Source organism: Poecile atricapillus, assembly GCF_030490865.1.
Source record: "Poecile atricapillus isolate bPoeAtr1 chromosome 30 unlocalized genomic scaffold, bPoeAtr1.hap1 SUPER_30_unloc_2, whole genome shotgun sequence".
NCBI lineage: Eukaryota > Metazoa > Chordata > Aves > Passeriformes > Paridae > Poecile > Poecile atricapillus.
In genome coordinates this window covers 60,816-80,456 of record NW_026708978.1, presented here as the reverse complement: position 1 = coordinate 80,456, position 19,641 = coordinate 60,816, and the positions used below count along the sequence as shown (strand labels likewise).

General features: G+C 53.7%; 1 protein-coding gene across 1 annotated transcript in view; it reads right to left on the bottom strand.

Annotated features, from left to right (window-relative positions):
* Window positions 1-396: 396 nt before the first annotated feature.
* Window positions 397-19,641, bottom strand: part of LOC131573971 (SH3 and multiple ankyrin repeat domains protein 1-like) — a gene marked incomplete at its 3' end in the record, with an annotated part of 58,200 nt that continues 38,955 nt past the window's right edge. The window contains exons 12-14 of the mRNA XM_058828323.1: window positions 18,394-18,507; window positions 13,444-13,519; window positions 397-479 (exon numbers count right to left, since the gene is read on the bottom strand). Coding sequence (XP_058684306.1) covers window positions 397-479; window positions 13,444-13,519; window positions 18,394-18,507 — 273 coding nt within the window. The remainder of the gene's footprint in view (window positions 480-13,443; window positions 13,520-18,393; window positions 18,508-19,641) is intronic.

The following is a 19,641-nucleotide window of genomic DNA, read 5'->3' as shown; positions in this document are numbered from 1 at the left end:
TCCCTGATCCCCCAATCACCCCCGATGTCCCCTGATGTCCCCAATGTCCCCTCGATGTCCCCTCACCCTTGGCCCCCCGCAGCACGAAGCCGAAGCCCTCGCTGTCCCCAATGTCCCCGATGTCCCCGATGTCCCAATGTCCCCAATCCCCCCTGATGTCCCCAGTGTCCCAGTGTCCCCAATGTCCCCAGTGTCCCCAAGTGTCCCCAATGTCCCAATCCCCCAGATGTCCCCGATGTCCCCAATGTCCCCGATGTCCCCAATCCCCCCTGATGTCCCCAAGTGTCCCCGATGTCCCCAATGTCCCCAATGACCCCAATCCCCCGATCACCCCCCAATGTCCCCAATGTCCCCAGTGTCCCCAAGTGTCCCCAATGTCCCCAAGTGTCCCCTCACCCTTGGCCCCCCGCAGGACGAAGCCGAAGCCCTCGCTGTCCTTCTTCTGCAGCAGCACCGTCTTCTCCTTGATGATGTAATCACTGGGGACAGCATTGGGGACATCCAGGGGACAGCGGGGACATCGGGGGGACAGCGGGGACATTGGGGACATTGGGGGACATCAAGGACATTGGGGACATTGGGGACATCAAGGACATTGGGGACATTGGGGGACATGGGGACAGTGGGGACAATGGGGAGACATTGGGGACATCAAGGACAGTGGGGGGACATTGGGGACATTGGGGGGACATTGGGGGGACATTGGGGGGACATTGGGGGACATGAGGACAGTGGGGACATCGGGGGGACATTGGGGACATCAAGGACATTGGGGGGACATTGGGGACATTGGGGGGACATTGGGACATTGAGGGGACAGCGAGGACATTGGGGGATGTGGCAGGACAGGGGGACATTGGGGACATTGGGGGGACATTGAGGACATCAGGGACAGCGAAGACATTGGGGGGACATTGGGGGGACATTGGGGGGACATTGGGGGACAGTGGGGACATTGGGGACATCAAGGACAGTAGGGACATTGGGGACAGCGAGGAGATTGGGACATTGAGGGGACAGCGAGGACATTGGGGGATGTGGCAGGACAGGGGGACATTGGGGACATCAAGGACAGTGGGGGGACATTGGGGACATCAGAGGGGACATTGGGGACATCAAGGACAGTGGGGACATTGGGGACATTGAGGCGATTGGGGACATTGGGGGATGTGGCAGGACAGGGGGACATTTGGGGACATTGGGGGGACATTGGGGACAGTGGGGACAATGGGGGGACATTGGGGACAATGGGGGGACAGTGGGGACATCAAGGACAGTGGGGACATCGGGGACATCGAGGACATTGGGGACATTGAGGGGACAGCGAGGACATTGGGGGATGTGGCAGGACAGGGGGACATTGGGGACATCGGGGACAGTGGGGAGACATTGGGGACATCAGAGGGGACATTGGGGACATCAAGGACAGTGGGGGGACATTGGGGACATCAAGGACACCGGGGGGACATTGGGGGGCAATGGGGACAATGGGGGGACATCAGGGACATTGGGGGGACATTGGGGACATCAAGGACAGTGGGGACATTGGGGACATTGAGGCGATTGGGGACATTGGGGGATGTGGCAGGACAGGGGGACATTTGGGGACATTGGGGACATTGAGGGGACATTGGGGGACGTGGCAGATTTGGGGACATTGAGGAGGATTTGGGGACATCTGGGGACATTGGGGTGGATTTGGGGCAGATTTGGGGACATTTGGGGACATTTGGGGACATTGAAGAAGATTTGGGGACATTTGGGGACATTTGGGGCAGATTTGGGGCAGATTTGGGGTCCTTGGGGGGACATTTGGGGACATTTGGGGTCCTGGGGGTGACATTTGGGGACATTTGGGGGTCTGGGGGTGACATTTGGGGACACTGGGGGGTCTGGGGGGACATTTGGGGACATTTGGGGGTCTGGGGGTGACATTTGGGGTCCTGGGGGGGACATTTGGGGACATTGGGGGGTCTGGGGGTGACATTTGGGGACATTGGGGAGCCTGGGGGTGACATTTGGGGACACTGGGGGGTCTGGGGGTGACATTTGGGGGTCCTGGGGGGGACATTTGGGGACATTGGGGGGTCTGGGGGTGACATTTGGGGACATTTGGGGTCCTGGAGGGGACATTTGGGGACATTGGGGGGTCTGGGGGTGACATTTGGGGACATTGGGGGGTCTGGGGGTGACATTTGGGGACATTGGGGGGTCTGGGGGGACATTTGGGGACATTTGGGGGTCTGGGGGTGACATTTGGGGACATTGGGGGGTCTGGGGGTGACATTTGGGGACATTTGGGGACACTGGGGGGTCTGGGGGTGACATTTGGGGTCCTTGGGGGGACATTTGGGGACATTGGGGGGTCTGGGGGTGACATTTGGGGACATTTGGGGGTCCTGGGGAAGGGGGGGACAATGGGGAGGGGTCCCGGGGACATTTGGGGACCCTGCTGGGGACAGGGGGGATGGGCTGGGGGGGGGGTCCCGGTACCGGGGGGGTCCCGGGGGGGGGGTCCCGGTAACACCGGGGGGGGTCCCGGAGGGTCTCGGTGACACCAGGGGGGGGTCCCGGTACCGGGGGGGGTCCCGGGGGGTGGTCCCGGTAACACCGGGGGGGGTCCCGGAGGGTCTCGGTGACACCAGGGGGGGGTCCCGGTACCGGGGGGGGTCCCGGGGGGGGGTCCCGGTAACACCGGGGGGGGTCCCGGAGGGTCTCGGTGACACCGGGGGGGGGTCCCGGGGGGTCCCGAGGGTGACACCGGGACCCTGCTGGGGACAGGGACGGGGGGAGGGGGGGGTCCCGGTACCGGGGGGGTCCCGGGGGGGGTGGTCCCGGTGACATTGGGGGGGTCCCGAGGGTGACACAGCGGGGGGGGGTCTCTCTCCAAGACCCCTCCCCTCATAGGGACAGGGATGGATGGGGGGTGGTCCCGGTACCGGGGGGGGTCCCGGGGGGTTTGTCCCGATACCGGGGGGGGGGTCCCGGTAACACCGAGGGGGTCCCGGGGGGGTCCCGAGGGTGACACAGTGGGGGGGTCTCTCCTCCCACGACCCCTCCCCACACAGGGACAGGGGTGGATGGGGGGTGGTCCCGGGGGGTCCCGGAGGGGTGGTCCCGGTACCGGGGGGTTCTGAGGGGTCCCGGTGACATTTCGGGGGTCCCGAGGGTGACACCGCGGGGGGGTCTCTCCCCCCACGACCCCTCCCCACATGGGACAGGGATGGATGGGGGGTGGTCCCGGAGGGTCCCGGAAGGTCCCGGGGGGGTTGTCCCGGTACTGGGGGTGGTCCTGGTGACATTTGGGGGGTCCCGGGGGGGTCCCGGTGACAATGGGGGGGTCCCGGTGACACTGGGGGGGTCCCGGGGGTTCCCGGTGACACTGGGGGGGTCCCGAGGGTGACACGGTTTGGGGGGGGGGGGTCTCTCCCCGCATGGGACAGGGATGGATGGGGGGTGGTCCCGGAGGGTCCCGGGGGGGTGGTCCCGGTACCGGGGGGGGTCCCGGTGACATTGGGGGGGTCCCGAGGGTGACACAGTGAGGGGGGGTCTCTCCCCCCACGACCCCTCCCGATGGATGGGGGGTGGTCCCGGTACCGGGGGGGGTCCCGGTAACACCGAGGGGGTCCCGAGGGTGACACCGCGGGGGGGGGTCTCTCCCCCCACGACCCCTCCCCGCACAGGGACGGGGATGGACGGGGGGTGGTCCCGGGGGGTCCCGGAGGGGTGGTCCCGATACCGGGGGGGTTCCGGGGGGTCCCGGTAACACCGGGGGGGGGTCCCGAGGGTGACACCGCGGGGGGGTCTCTCCCCCCACGACCCCTCCCCGCACAGGGATGGGGATGGATGGGGAGTGGTCCCGGGGGGTCCCGGGGGGGTGGTCCCGGTACCGGGGGGGTCTCGGTGACATTTGGGGGGTCCTGGGGGGTGGTCCCGGTACCGGGGGGGTCTCGGTAACACCGGGGGGGGGGGTCCCGAGAGTGACACGGTGGGGGGGGGGGGGGTCTCTCCCCGCATGGGACAGGGATGGACGGGGGGTGGTCCCGGGGGGTCCCGGGGGGGGTGGTCCCGGTACCGGGGGGTTCCGGGGGGTCCCGGTCACACCGGGGGGGGGTCCGAGGGTGACACCGCGGGGGGGGGGTCTCTCCCCCCACGACCCCTCCCCACAATCCCGCCGCCGTTAATCCCGGTGCCAGCGGGCGGTGGGGGATGGGCGGGGGGCGGTCCCGGGTGGGGGGTCCCGGTACCGGGGGGGGGTCCCGGTCCCGGGGGGGGGTCTCCCCGTACCTGTAGATGTACCAGACGCTGCGGCGGGGGGGTCCCAGCAGGGGCCAGCTGGACGAGAGCGGGGGCGCGGGGGAGGGGGCGGCGGCGCGGGGGGAGGGGGCGCGGCGGCGGGACATGGTGGGGGAGGGGAGGGGGGCGCGGCCGCATCGCCGCAGCCCCCCCGGGAATTTGGGGAGGGGGTCGGGCCCGGGGGGCGCCGCGGCCGGGCCGGGAGGGAGGGAAAAGGCTCCGGCTCCGGTTCCGGCTCTAGGACCCGGTTCTGGTTCTGGGAGCGGCCGCGACGGCGGCCGGGCAGGGACAGAGCGGAGAGGGGCCCGGAATTGGGGAGGGGGCGCAGGAATTGGGGAGGGGGATACTGGGAATACTGGGGATACTGGGAGGATTTGGGGAGGGGGCTCGGAATTGGGGAGGGGGGCACTGAGTTGGAGAGGGGGCCGGAATTGGGGAGGGGGCCGGAATTGGGGAGGGGGCTCGGAATTGGGGAGGGGGCGCAGGAATTGGGGAGGGGGCGCAGGAATTGAGGAGGGGGGAGCAGGAATTGGGGAGGGGGCGCAGGAATTGAGGAGGGGGGAGCAGGAATTGGGGAGGGGGCGCAGGAATTGGGGAGGGGGGCACTGAGTTGGAGAGGGGGCCGGAATTGGGGAGGGGGCGCAGGAATTGGAGAGGGGGGCACTGAACTGGGGAGGGGGCTCGGAATTGGGGAGGGGGATGCTGGGAATACTGGGGATACTGGGAGGATTTGGGGAGGGGGGTGCAGGAATTGGGGAGGGGGGCACTGAACTGGGGAGGGGGCCGGAATTGGGGAGGGGAGATTGGATTTGAGGAGGGGGCCGGAATTGGGGAGGGGGATGCTGGGAATACTGGGGATACTGGGAGGATTTGGGGGGGATACTGGGAATACTGGGAGGATTTGGGGAGGGGGCCGGAATTGGGGAGGGGGCCCGGAATTGGGGAGGGGGCGCAGGGATTGGAGAGGGGGATTTGGGGGGGATACTGGGGATACTGGGAGGATTTGGGGAGGGGATACTGGGGATACTGGGAGGATTTGGGGAGGGGGATACTGGGGATACTGGGAGAATTTGGGGAGGGGGATACTGGGGATACTGGGGGAATTTTGGGAGGGGGATACTGGGGATACTGGGAGGATTTGGGGATACTGGGGATACTGGGAGGATTTGGGGAGGGGGCTCGGGATTACAGAGAGGGGCCCGGAATTGGGGAGGGGGCGCAGGAATTGGGGAGGGGGATACTGGGGATACTGGGAGGATTTGGGGAGGGGGATACTGGGGATACTGGGAGGATTTGGGGGGATACTGGGGATACTGGGGATACTGGGGATACTGGGGATACTGGGGATACTGGGAGGATTTGGGGAGGGATACTGGGGATACTGGGAGGATTTGGGGATACTGGGGATACTGGGGGAATTTGGGGAGGGGATACTGGGGATACTGGGAGGATTTGGGGGGGATACTGGGAGGATTTGGGGAGGGGGATACTGGGAATACTGGGGGAATTTGGGGAGGGGGATACTGGGGATACTGGGAGGATTTGGGGAGGGGATACTGGGGATACTGGGAGGATCTGGGGATACTGGGGATACTGGGAGGATTTGGGGATACTGGGAATACTGGGGATACTGGGAGGATTTGGGGAGGGGGATACTGGGGATACTGGGAGGATTTGGGGGGGGATACTGGGGATACTGGGAGGATTTGGGGAGGGGGGAGGGGCCGCGGAGCGAGAACTGGAGCGGGACCAGTACGGGACTGGGAGAGACTGGGATTGAACTGGGAGAGACTGGGATGGGATTGGGGGGGAACTGGGATTGAACTGGGATGAACTGGGATGAACTGGGATTGAACTGGGGATGAACTGGGATGAACTGGGATTGAACTGGGATTGAACTGGGGATGAACTGGGATGAACTGGGATTGAACTGGGATTGAACTGGGCTGAACTGGGATTGAACTGGGATGAACTGGGATTGAACTGGGATTGAACTGGGATGAACTGGGATGAACTGGGATGAACTGGGAGGGACTGGGATGAACTGGGATGGACTGGGATGAACTGGGATTGAACTGGGATTGAACTGGGATGAACTGGGATTGAACTGGGATGGAATTGGGAGGGACTGGGATGGACTGGGATGAACTGGGATGGACTGGGGTTGAACTGGGATGAACTGGGATTGAGCTGGGATTGAACTGGGATGAACTGGGATGAACTGGGATTGAACTGGGATTGAACTGGGGTTGAACTGGGATGAACTGGGATGAACTGGGAGGGACTGGGATGAACTGGGAGGGACTGGAATGGACTGGGATGAACTGGGATGGACTGGGATGAACTGGGATGAACTGGGATGAACTGGGAGGGACTGGGATGAACTGGGAGGGACTGGGGTTATACTGGGATGAACTGGGATGGAACTGGGATGAACTGGGACGGGAGGAGCACAAGGACCAAGGGCAGTTCCCGCTCCCAGTACAGCACCAGTACACACCAGTACAGCTCCCAGTGTGATCCAGTCCCCTCCCAGTTCATCCCAGTCCATCCCAGTTCAATCCCAGTTCAATCCCAGTCCCTCCCAGTCCCTCCCAGTCCATCCCAGTCCCTCCCAGTTCAATCCCAGTTCAATCCCAGTCCATCCCAGTCCCTCCCAGTTTATCCCAGTTCATCCCAGTCCAGCACCCCCAGCCCCAAAACTGCCCCAAATCCCCCCCAAAATGCCCCAAAATTCCCAAATCTGCCCCAAATCAGCTCCAAAAATGCCCCAAAATTCCCAAATCTGCCCCAAATTGGCTCCAAAACTGCCCCAAAATTCAAAACTGCTCCAAATCTGCCCCAAAAATGCCCCAAAATTCAAAATCTGCCCCAAATCAGCTCCAAAATTCCCAAATCTGCCCCAAATTGGCTCCAAAACTCCAAAATTCTGCCCCAAATCTTCCCCAAAATTCCCAAATCTGCCCCAAATCAGCTCCAAAATTCCCAAATCTGCCCCAAATCCGCCCCAAAAATGCCCCAAAATTCCAAAACTGCCCCAAAACTGCCCCAAAATTCAAAATCTGCCTCAAATTTGCTCCAAAATTCCCAAATCTGCCCCAAATCAGCTCCAAAAATGCCCCAAAATTCCAAAACTGCTCCAAAACTGCCCCAAAAATGCCCCAAAATTCCAAATCTGCCCCTAATCCACCCCAAAACTGCCCCAAAAATGCCCCAAAATTCCAAATCTGCCCCAAATCAGCTCCAAAATTCCCAAATCTGCCCCAAATCAGCTCCAAAAATGCCCCAAAATTCCAAAACTGCTCCAAAACTGCCCCAAAAATGCCCCAAAATTCAAAATCTGCCCCAAATCCACCCAAAAACTGCCCCAAATTGGCTCCAAAACTGCTCCAAAATTCCAAAACTGACCCAAAACTGCCCCAAAATTCAAAATCTGCCCCAAATCCACCCAAAAACTGCCCCAAATTGGCTCCAAAACTCCAAATCTGCCCCAAATTTGCTCCAAAATTCCCAAATCTGCCCCAAATCAGCTCCAAAACTGCCCCAAAATTCCAAAACTGACCCAAAACTGCCCCAAAATTCCAAAACTGACCCAAAATTCAAAATCTGCCCCAAATTGGCTCCAAAACTCCAAAATTCTGCCCCAAATCTTCACCAAAATTCCCAAATCTGCCCCAAATTGGCTCCAAAACTGCCCCAGAATTCCAAAACTCCCCCAAAACTGCCTCAAAATTCAAAACCAGCCCCAAATCCACCCCAAAACTGCCTCAAATTGGCCCCAAAATTCCAAAACTGCCCCAAAACTGACCCAAAATTCAAAATCTGCCTCAAATTTGCTCCAAAATTCCCAAATCTGCCCCAAAATTCCCAAATCTGCCCCAAATTGGCTCCAAAACTGCCCCAAAATTCAAAAACTCCCCCAAAACTGCTCCAAATTGGTCCCAAATCAGCACCAAAAATGCTCCAAAATTCCCAAATCTGCCCCAAAATTCCCAAAACTGCCCCAAATTGGCTCCAAAACTGCCCCAAAATTCCAAATCTGCCCCAAATCCACTCCAAAAATGCCCCAAAATTCCAAAACTGCCCCAAAACTGCCCAAAAAATCTGAAACTGCTGCAAATCTGCCCCCAAATCGACCCCAAAATTCCAAATCTGCCCCAAAAATTCCAAATCTGCCCCAAAACTGCAACAAATTCCCCCAAATCTGCCCCAAATCGGCTCCAAAATTCCCAAATCTGCCCCAAATCTGCCCCAAATCTGCCCCAAAAATGCCCCAAAATTCCCAAATCTGCCCCAAATTTGCTCCAAAATTCCCAAATCTGCCCCAAATCAGCTCCAAAACTGCCCCAAAATTCCAAAACTGACCCAAAATTCCAAATCTGCCCCAAAATTCAAAATCTGCCCCAAATTGGCTCCAAAACTCCAAAATTCTGCCCCAAATCTTCCCCAAAATTCCCAAATCTGCCCCAAATTGGCTCCAAAACTTCCCCAAAATTCAAAAACTCCCCCAAAACGGCCCCAAAATTCAAAATCTGCCCCTAATCCACCCCAAAACTGCCCCAAATCGGCTCCAAAATTCAAAATCTGCCCCAAATCCACTCCAAAAATGCCTCAAAATTCCAAAACTGCCCCAAAACTGCAACAAATTCCCCCAAATCTGCCCCAAAACTGCCCCGAATTGGTCCCAAGTCGGCTCCAAACTGTCCCAAAATTACAAAAATGACCCAAAACTGCTCCAAAATTCCAAATCTGCCCCAAATCGGCTCCAAAATTCCAAAATTGCCCAAAATCGGCTCCAAAATTCTAAAATTGTGTCAAAAGTGCCCCAAAATTGCCCCGAATTGGTCCCAAATCAGCTCCAAAAATGCCCCAAAATTCCAAATCTGCCCCAAATCGGCTCCAAATCAGCCCCAAAAATGCCCCAAAATTCCAAAATTGCCCCCAAAAAATCTAAAACTGCCGCAAATCGACCCCAAAATTCTGAAACTGCCCCAAAATTTCCCCAAAATTCCAAAATTGCCCCAAATCGGCTCCAAATTGGTCCCAAATCAGCCCCAAAACTGCCCCAAATCTTCCCAAAACTGCTCCAAAATTCCAAATCAGCCCCAAATCTCCCCAAATTCCCCCAAATCAGCCCCAAATTTCCATAAATCTGCCCCAAATCTGCACCAAATCTTCTCAGATTGGCCCCAAAACTGCCCCAAAATTCCAAATTTGCCCCAAATCTCCCCCAAAATTCCAAATCTCCCCAAAACTGCCCCAAATTTCCCCAAATTTCCTCCAAAATTCCAAATCAGCCTCAAATTTTCCCCCAAATCTGCACCAAATCTTCTCAGATTGGCCCCAAATTCCCCCCAAAATTCCAAAACTGCCCCAAATTTCCCCAAATTTGCCCCAAATCCCCCCAAATCTCTCCCAAAATTCCAAAACTGCCCCAAATTTCCCCAAATTTGCCCTAAATCCCCCCAAATCTCTCCCCAGACTGCCCCAAATCCCCCCAAATTTACCCCAAATCCCCCCAAAATCCCCCCAGATCTCCCGCAAAATTCCGAAATTGCCCCAAATCTCCCCAAATTTACACAAAATCCCCTCAAATTTCCCCAAAACTGCCCCAAATCCCCCCAAATTTCCCCAAATCCCCCCCAAACCCCCCTAAATCTGCCCCAAATCTGCCCCAAAACTGCCCCAAAACTGCCCCAAATTCACCCCAAAATTCCAAAACTGCCCCAAATCCTCCCCAAATGTCCCCCAAAATCCCCCAAATCCCCCCCAAAATCCCAAAACTGCCCCAAAGTCCCCCAAATTCACCCCCCAAATCCCCCCAAATCTGCCCCAAAATCCCCCAAATTCACCCCAAATTTACCCCAAATCCCCCCAAATCTCCCCTAAATCTGCCCCAAATCCCACCAAATTTACCCAAAATTGCCCAAAATGCCCCCAAAATCTGCCCCAAATCCCCCCAAATTTACCCCAAATCCCCCCAAAACCCCTCTAAATCTGCCCCAAATCCCCCCAGATTTCCCCAAAATCCCCAGAATTCCCCCCAAATCCCCCAAAGTCCCCCCAAATCTCCCCCAAATTTACCCAAATCCCCCCAAATTTATTCCAATTCCCCCCAAATCTCCCCCAAATTTACCCCAAATTCCCCCAAATCTGCCCCAAATCTGCCCCAAAATTGCCCCAAATCCCCCCAAATCTGCCCCAAATCTCCCAAAACTGCCCCAAAATTGCCCCAAATTTGTTCCAAATCCCCCAAATTTACCCCAAATCCCCCCCAAAATTCCAAATCCCCCCCAAATTCACCCAAATTCACCCCCAAATCTCCCCCAAATCTCCCCCAAATCCCCCCAAAACTGCCCCAAATCCCCCCAAATTTCCCCAAAATCCCCCAAATTCACCCGAGATCCCCCCAAATCTGCCCCAAATTTACCCCAAATCCCCCCAAATTCACCTCAAATTCCCCAAAGCCCCCCCAAATCTCCCCCAAATTTAACCCAAATCCCCCCAAATCTGCCCCCAAATTTCCCCAAAATCCCCCAAATTCACCCCAAAATCCCCCAAATTTCCCCAAAATCCCCGGAATTCCCCCCAAATCCCCCCTCTCCCCTCCCCCACTCACCCCGGCTCCTGCGGCCCCATCCGAGCCCCCCCCGAGCTCCTGCGGCCCCGGAACAGAGCGGGGGGGGAGGGGCGGGGGGGGAGGGGCCGGGGGGGGTCCCCGGGGGGGGGAGGGGCGGGGGGGGAGGGGGGAGGGGTCAGGGGGGTCCCCGGGGGGGAGGGGGAGGGGACATTGGGGGGGAGGGGACATTGAGGGGGGGAGGGGCTGGGGGGAGGGGGGAGGGGTCAGGGGGGTCCCCAAGGGGGGGGAGGGGGAGGGGACATTGGGGGGGGAGGGGCCATTGAGGGGGAGGGGGGAGGGGTCGGGGGGGGGGTCACCGGAGGGGGGGGAGGGGCGGGGGGGAGGGGTCGGGGGGGGTCCCAAGGGTGGGGGAGGGGACATTGAGGGGGGGGAGGGGCGGGGGGGAGGGGCAGGGGGGTCCCCAAGGAGGGGGGAGGGGACATTGGGGGGGGGAGAGGGGAGGGGCCGGGGGGGAGGGGCCGGGGGGTCCCAAAGGAGGGGGGAGGGGCGGGGGGGGAGGGGAGGGGGGGGAGGGGTCGGGGGGTCCCCAAGGAGGGGGGAGGGGCGGGGGGGAGGGGATATTGAAGGGGGGGAGGGGCGGGGGGGAGGGGTCAGGGGGGGTCCCAAAGGAGGGGGAAGGGGAAGGGGGGAGGGGGGAGGGGATCCCAAACCGGGCCAGGCCCCGGGGGGCGCCCCTCCCCCACCCCCCCCACCCTGTGCCCCTCCCCCACCCGCGGGGAGAGGAGATTTTGGGGGGGGGGGTGGGAATTTGGGGAGATTTTGGGGGGATTTTGGGAATTTTGGGAATTTTGGGAATTTTGGGGGGAATTTGGGGCATTTGGGGGATTTTGGGGGGATTTGGGAGAATTTGGGGAATTTTGGAGGGGATTTTGGAAAATTTTGGGGAATTTCGGGGGATTTGGGGGATTTGGGGAGAATTTTGGGAAGATTTGGGGGGGATTTGGGAAATTTGGGGGGGATTTTGGGGGATTTTGGGGGGATTTTGGGATAATTTGGGAATTTTGGGGAATTTGGGGCGATTTTGGGGGAATTGTTGAAATTTTGGGGGATTTTGAGGGAATTTGGGGAAATTGGGGAATTTTGGGGGGATCTGGGGGGATTTTGGGGGGATTTTGGGAAATTTTGGGAATTTTGGGGGAATTTGGGGGAATCAGGGGATTTTGGGGGAATTTGGGGGAATTTGGGGGGGATTTTGGGGGAATTTGGGAAATTTTGAGGGAATTTTGGGGGATTTTGGGGAATTTTGGGGGGATTTTGGGGGAATTGTTGAAATTTTAGGGGAATTTTGAGGGAATTTTGGGAATTTTGAGGGAATTTTGGAGAATTTTGGGGAATTTTGGGGGATTTGGGGAATTCTGGGGGAATTTTGAGGGAATTTTGGGGGAATTTTGGGGGGATCTGGGGGGGATTTTGGGAAATTTTGGGGAATTTGAGGAATTTGGGAGAATTTTGGGTGATTTTGGGGAGAATTTGAGAAATTTGGGGGGAATTCAGGAGGAATTTGGGGAATTTTGGGGAGATTTGGGGGAATTTGGGGAATTTTGGGGGAATTTCTGGAATTTTGGGGGAATTTGGGGGATTTTTGGGGGTTCTGAGTTGAACTTGAAGCCGATTTTGGGCGGATTTTGGTGAAATTTGGAGGATTTGGTGCAAATTTGGGGCAAATTTGGGTGATTTTAGAGCAATTTGGGGAAAATCCATGAAAAACTCGGGAATTTTTTGGGAATTTTGGGAATTTTGGGAATTTTTAGAGCTCAAATTTGGGGTTTTTTTTCCAATTTTTTCCACATTATTTTAAATTTTTTGGGGTTTTTTGGGACAGAAAATTTGGGAAAAATTCAGGCTGGAATTTTTTGGGCATTTTGGGAATTTTGGGGGGAATTTGGGGAAATTTGGGATTTTTTTGAGCTCAAATTTGGGTTTTTTTTCCAATTTTTGCCCCATTTTTAACTTTTTTTGGGGTTTTTTGGGACAGAAAATTTGGGAAAAATTCAGGCTGGAATTTTTTGGGAATTTTGGGAATTTTGGGGGAAATTTGGGGAATTTTGGGATTTTTTAGAGCTCAAATTTGGGGTTTTTTTCCAATTTTTTCCACATTATTTTAAATTTTTGGGGGTTTTTTGGGACGGAAAATTTGGGAAAAATTCAGGAGGGAATTTTTTGGGAATTTTGGGAATTTTGGGGGGAATTTTGGGATTTTTTAGAGCTCAAATTTGGGTTTTTTTTCCAATTTTTGCCTCATTTTTTAATTTTTTGGGGTTTTTTTGGGACAGAAAATTTGGGAAAAATTCCGGCTGGAATTTTTTGGGAATTCTGGGAATTTTGGGGGAAATTTGGGGAATTTTGGGATTTTTTAGAGCTCAAATTTGGGTTTTTTTTCCAATTTTTGCCACATTTTTTAATTTTTTGGGACGGAAAATTTGGGAAAAATTCAGGCTGGAATTTTTTGGGAATTTTGGGATTTTTGGGAATATTTTGGGGAGATTTTGGGAATTTTGGGGTCTCACCTGGGGGCGTCGAAGCTGTCGTAGGATCCCACGGTGTAGTGACGGAACAGGCGCTTGGCTTTGTCACTGCGCGACTCTGGGGGGAAATTCGGGAATTTTGGGGGAAATTTGGGGAATTTTGGGGGAAATTTGGGGAATTTTGGGGTTTTTGGGATTTTTTGGGGTTTTTTGGGATTTTTTGGGATTTTTGGGGATTTTTTGGGGATTTTTTGGGGATTTTTTGGGATTTTTTTGGGATTTTTTGGGATTTTTTTGGGATTTATTTTTTAATTTTGGGGGATTTTGGGGGGAATTTTGGGAATTTTGGGGTTTTTGAGGGGATTTTGGGGGAATTTTGGGATTTTGGGGATTTTTGGGGATTTTTTGGGGGATTTTTTGGGGTTTTTTGGGGGATTTTTTGGGGATTTTTTTGGATTTTTTGGGGATTTTTTTTTTAATTTTGGGGGGAATTTTGGGGGGAATTTTGGGGTTTTTTTGGGGATTTTGGGGGGAATTTTGGGAATTTTGGGGTTTTTGGGGAGAATTTGGGGGGATTTTGGGTTTTTTGGGGATTTTTTGGGGTTTTTTGGGGAATTTTTGGGGGATTTTTTGGGGATTTTTTTGGGATTTTTTGGATTTTTTTTGGATTTTTTTTTAATTTTGGGGGATTTTGGGAGGAATTTTGGGGGGAAATTTGGGATTTTTGGGATTTTTTGGGGATTTTTTGGGATTTTTGGGGATTTTTGGGATTTTTGGGGGATTTTTTGGGGATTTTTTTTTGAATTTTGGGGGATTTTGGGGGGAATTTTGGGGGATTTTGGGGGAATTTTTGGGATTTTTGAGGGGATTTTGGGGGAATTTTGGGGAATTTTGGGGTTTTTGGGGTCTGAGGGGTTCGGGAGGGGTTGAGGGATTTGGGATTTTTGGGATTTTGGGGTTTTTTTGGGGGATTTTTTGGGGGATTTTTTTGGGAATTTTGGGATTTTTGGGGGGATTTTTGGGGAATTTTGGGGGAAATTCGGGATTTTGGGGGAAATTTGGGGAATTTTGGGATTTTTGGGGATTTTTGTGGTTTGTTGGGGGATTTTTGGGGTTTTTTGGGATTTTTTGGGGATTATTTTTTTAATTTTGGGGGATTTTGGGGGAATTTTGGGAATTTTGGGGTTTTTGGGGGATTTTGGGGGATTTTAGGGATTTTTTGGGGATTTTTTGGGGATTTTTTTGGATTTTTTGGGGATTTTTTTTTTAATTTTGGGCGATTTTGGGGGGATTTTGGGGGAAATTCGGGATTTTTTGGGGAAATTTGGGGAATTTTGGGATTTTTTGGGGATTTTTGGGATTTTTGGGGGTTTTTTGGGATTTTTTTTTGAGGACTTTTGGGGATTTTTTGGGGTTTTTTGGGGAATTTTTTTGGGGATTTTTTGGGATTTTTTGGGGATTTTTTTTTTAATTTTGGGGGATTTTGGGGGGAATTTTGGGAATTTTTTGGATTTTTTGGGGGATTTTTTTGGATTTTTGGGATTTTTTGGGGTTTTTTGGGATTTTTTTGGGGATTTTTTTGGGGATTTTTTGGATTTTTTGGGGATTTTTTTTTAATTTTGGGGGGAATTTTGGGGGGAGTTTTGGGAATTTTGGGGTTTTTTGGGGATTTTGGGGGGAATTTTGGGATTTTTGGGATTTTTGGGGGATTTTTTTGGGGAATTTTGGGAATTTTGGGGTTTTTTGGGGGATTTTGGGGGGATTTTGGGGGAAATTCGGGATTTTTGGGGGAAATTTGGGGAATTTGGGGATTTTTGGGCTTTTTGAGGGGATTTTTGGGATTTTTTGGGATTTTTTTGGAGGATTTTTGGGGATTTTTTGGGGTTTTTTGGGGGATTTTTTGGGGATTTTTTTGGATTTTTTGGGGATTTTTTTTTTAATTTTGGGGGATTTTGGGGGGAATTTTGGGGGGAATTTTGGGAATTTTGGGGTTTTGGGGATTTTTGGGATTTTTTGGGGTTTTTTGGGATTTTTTTTGAGGATTTTTGGGGATTTTTTGGGGTTTTTTGGGGGATTTTTTTGGGGATTTTTTGGATTTTTTGGGGATTTTTTTTTTTAATTTTGGGGAATTTTGGGGGGAATTTTGGGAATTTTGGGGTTTTTGGGGGGAATTTTGGGATTTTTTGGGTTTTTTGGGTTTTTTTTTGTATTTTTGGTATTTTTTTGGTAATTTTGGGGGATTTTGGGGGGATTTTGGGGGGAAATTTGGGGAATTTTGGGGTTTTTTGGGATTTTTGGGGTTTGTGGGGTTGAGGGATTTGGGATTTTGGGGATTTTTCAGGGGATTTTGGGGTTTTTTTGGGTTTTTGGGGATTTTTTTGGATAATTTTTTGGATTTTGGGGGATTTTTGGGGAATTTTGGGATTTTTGGGGGGAATTTTTGGGAATTTTGGGGGTTTGGGGATTTTTGGGGTCATAGGGGTTCAGGAGGGGTTGAGGAATTTGGGATTTTGGGGATTTTTGGGGATTTTTGGGGGTTTTGGGATATTTTTGGAGGATTTTTGGGGATTTTTTGGGGTTTTTGGGGGGGATTTTGGGGGAAATTTGGGGAATTTTGGGGTTTTTGGGATCTGAGGTTTTCGGGGGATTGGGGGGGGTTGAGGGGAATTTGGGAAATTTGGGATTTTTGGGGTTCCAGGGGTGATTTTGGGGTTCCAGGGTGATTTTGGGGTTCCAGGGAGGGTTTTTGGGGTTCCAGGGCTGATTTTTGGGGTTCCAGGGGTGATTTTGGGGTTCCAGGGGTGATTTTGGGGGTTCCAGGGTTAATTTTTGGGGTACAGGGAGGATTTTTGGGGTTCCAGGGGTGATTTTGGGGTTCCAAAGCTGATTTTGGGGGTTCCAGGGAGGGTTTTTGGGGTTCCAGGGTTAATTTTGGGGGTTCCAGGGTTAATTTTGGGGTTCCAGGGGTGATTTTGGGGGTTCCAGGGGTGATTTTAGGGTTCCAGGAGGGTTTTTGGGGTTCCAGGGTTAATTTTGGGGTACAGGGTTAATTTTTGGGGTTCAGGGAGGGTTTTTGGGGTTCCAGGGCTGATTTTTGGGGTTCCAGGGGTGATTTTGGGGTTCCAGGGGTGATTTTGACGGTTCCAGGGGTGATTTTGGGGGTTCCAGGGTTAATTTTGGGGTTCCAGGGTTGATTTTGGGGGTTCCAGGGCTGATTTTGGGGGTTCCAGGGGTGATTTTGGGGTTCCAGGGCTGATTTTTGGGGTTCCAGGAGGGTTTTTGGGGTTCCAGGGTTAATTTTGGGGTTCCAGGGAGGGTTTTTGGGGTTCCAGGGTTGATTTTTGGGGGTTCCAGGGGTGATTTTGGGGGTTCCAGGGGTGATTTTGGGGTTCCAGGGGTGATTTTGGGGTTCCAGGGGTGATTTTGGGGTTCCAGGGAGGGTTTTTGGGGTTCCAGGGGTGATTTTGGGGTTCCAGGGAGGGTTTTTGGGGGTTCCAGGGGTGATTTTGGGGTTCCAGAGCTGTTTTTGGGGTTCCAGGGGTGATTTTGGGGTTCCAGGGTTAATTTTTGGAGTACAGGGAGGGTTTTTGGGGTTCCAGGGTTAATTTTTGGGGTTCCAGGGGTGATTTTGGGGTTCCAGGGCTGATTTTTGGGGTTCCAGGAGGGTTTTTGGGGTTCCAGGAGGGTTTTTGGGGTTCCAGGGTTAATTTTGGGGTTCCAGGGGTGATTTTGGGGGTTCCAGGAGTGATTTGGGGGTTCCAGGGCTGATTTTTGGGGTTCCAGGGAGGGTTTTTGGGGTTCCAGGGCTGATTTTGGGGGTTCCAGGGGTGATTTTGGGGGTTCCAGGGGTGATTTTGGGGTTCCAGGGGTGATTTTGGGGTTCCAGGGGTGATTTTGGGGTTCCAGGGAGGGTTTTTGGGGTTCCAGGGGTGATTTTGGGGTTCCAGGGAGGGTTTTTGGGGGTTCCAGGGGTGATTTTGGGGTTCCAGAGCTGTTTTTGGGGTTCCAGGGGTGATTTTGGGGTTCCAGGGTTAATTTTTGGAGTACAGGGAGGGTTTTTGGGGTTCCAGGGGTGATTTTGGGGTTCCAGGGCTGATTTTTGGGGTTCCAGGAGGGTTTTTGGGGTTCCAGGAGGGTTTTTGGGGTTCCAGGGGTGATTTTGGGGGTTCCAGGGGTGATTTTGGGGTACAGGAGGGTTTTTGGGGTTCCAGGGGTGGTTTTGGGGGTTCCAGGGAGGGTTTTTGGGGTTCCAGGGTTAATTTTGGGGTTCCAGGGTTAATTTTGGGGTTCCAGGGAGGGTTTTTGGGGTTCCAGGGTTGATTTTGGGGGTTCCAGGGGTGATTTTTGGGGGTTCCAGGGGTGATTTTGGGGTTCCAGGGTTAATTTTGGGGTTCCAGGGGTGATTTTGGGGTTACAGGGGTGATTTGGGGGATCCCGGAGGGTTTTTGGGGTTCCAGGGAGGGTTTTTGGGGTTCCAGGGTTAATTTTGGGGTTCCAGGGTTGATTTTTGGGGTTCCAGGGTTAATTTTGGGGCTCCAGGGTTAATTTTTGGGGTACAGGAGGGTTTTTGGGGGTTCCAGGGTTGATTTTGGGGGTTCCAGGAGGGGTTTTGGGGGTTCCAGGGTTGATTTTGGGGTTCCAGGGGTGATTTTTGGGGGTTTCAGGGGTGATTTTGGGGGTTCCAGGGGTGATTTTTGGGGTTCCAGGGCTGATTTTGGGGTTCCAGGGAGGGTTTTTGGGGTTCCAGGGGTAATTTTGGGGGTTCCAGGGGTAATTTTGGGGTTCCAGGGGGGATTTTGGGGGTTCCAGGGCTGATTTTGGGGGTTCCAGGGGTGATTTTTGGGGTTCCAGGGGTGATTTTGGGGTTCCAGGGGTGATTTTTGGGGGTTCCAGGGGTGATTTTTGGGGTTCCAGGGAGGGTTTTTGGGGTTCCAGGGTTGATTTTGGGGTTCCAGGGTTAATTTTTGGGGTACAGGAGGGTTTTTGGGGTACCTGTCTTTCCCTCGGGGGTCCGGGGCGGAACCTCCTCCACGCACTCGGACGGGAACCACCCGACCCGGCCTCGGGCCTGGCCCTCCCAAAATCCCCCCTCGCCCACGCTCAGCACTGCAGGGGGACCCCAAAAATCAGAGACACCCCAAAAACCCGAAAATCCCGAAATTCCCACTCAGAACCCCCCAAAAATCCCGAAATTCCCACTCAAAACCCCCAAAAATCCCGAAATTCCCACTCAAAATACCCCAAAATCCCGAAATTTCCACTCAAAACCCCTCAAAAATCCCGAAATTCCCACTCAAAACCCCCCAAAATCCCAAAATTCCCACTCAAAACTCCCCCAAAATCCCGAAATTCCCACTCAAAACCCCAAAATTCCCCCTCAGAACCCCCAAAAATCCCAAAACCAACCCAAAATTCCCACTCAGAAGCCCCCAAAATCCCAAAATTCCCCAAAATCCTCCCTCAGAACCCCCCCAAAATCCCAAAAATCCCGAAATTCCCACTCAAAACCCCCAATAATCCCAAAACCAACCCAAAAACCCCCAAATCCTCCCTCAGAATCCCCCAAAATCCCAAAATTCCCACTCAAAACCCCCCAAAAATCCAAAAATTCCCCAAAATCCTCCCTCAGAACCCCCCAAAATCCCAAAATTCCCACTCAAAACCCCCCAAAAATCCCAAAATTCCCCAAAATTCCCACTCAAAACCCCCAATAATCCCAAAACCAACCCAAAAACCCCCAAATCCTCCCTCAGAATCCCCCAAAATCCCAAAATTTCCACTCAGAACCCCCCAAAATCCCGAAATTCCCACTCAGAACCCCCCCAAAATCCCAAAATTCCCACTCAGAACCCCCAAAATCCCAAAATTCCCGAAATTCCCACTCAAAACCTGCCAAAAATACCAAAATTCCCACTCAAAACCCCCAAAAATCCCGAAATTCCCCAAAATTCCCACTCAGAACCCCCCAAAAATCCCAAATCCAACCCAAAATCCCCCCTTGCCCACGCTCAGCACTGCGGGGGGACCCCAAAAATCAGAGACACCCCAAAAACCCGAAAATCCCGAAATTCCCACTCAAAACGCCCAAAAATCCCGAAATTCCCACTCAAAATACCCCAAAAATCCCGAAATTCCCACTCAAAATACCCCAAAAATCCCGAAATTCCCACTCAAAACTCCCCCAAAAATCCTGAAATTCCCAAAATTCCCACTCAAAACCCCCAAAAATCCCGAAATCCC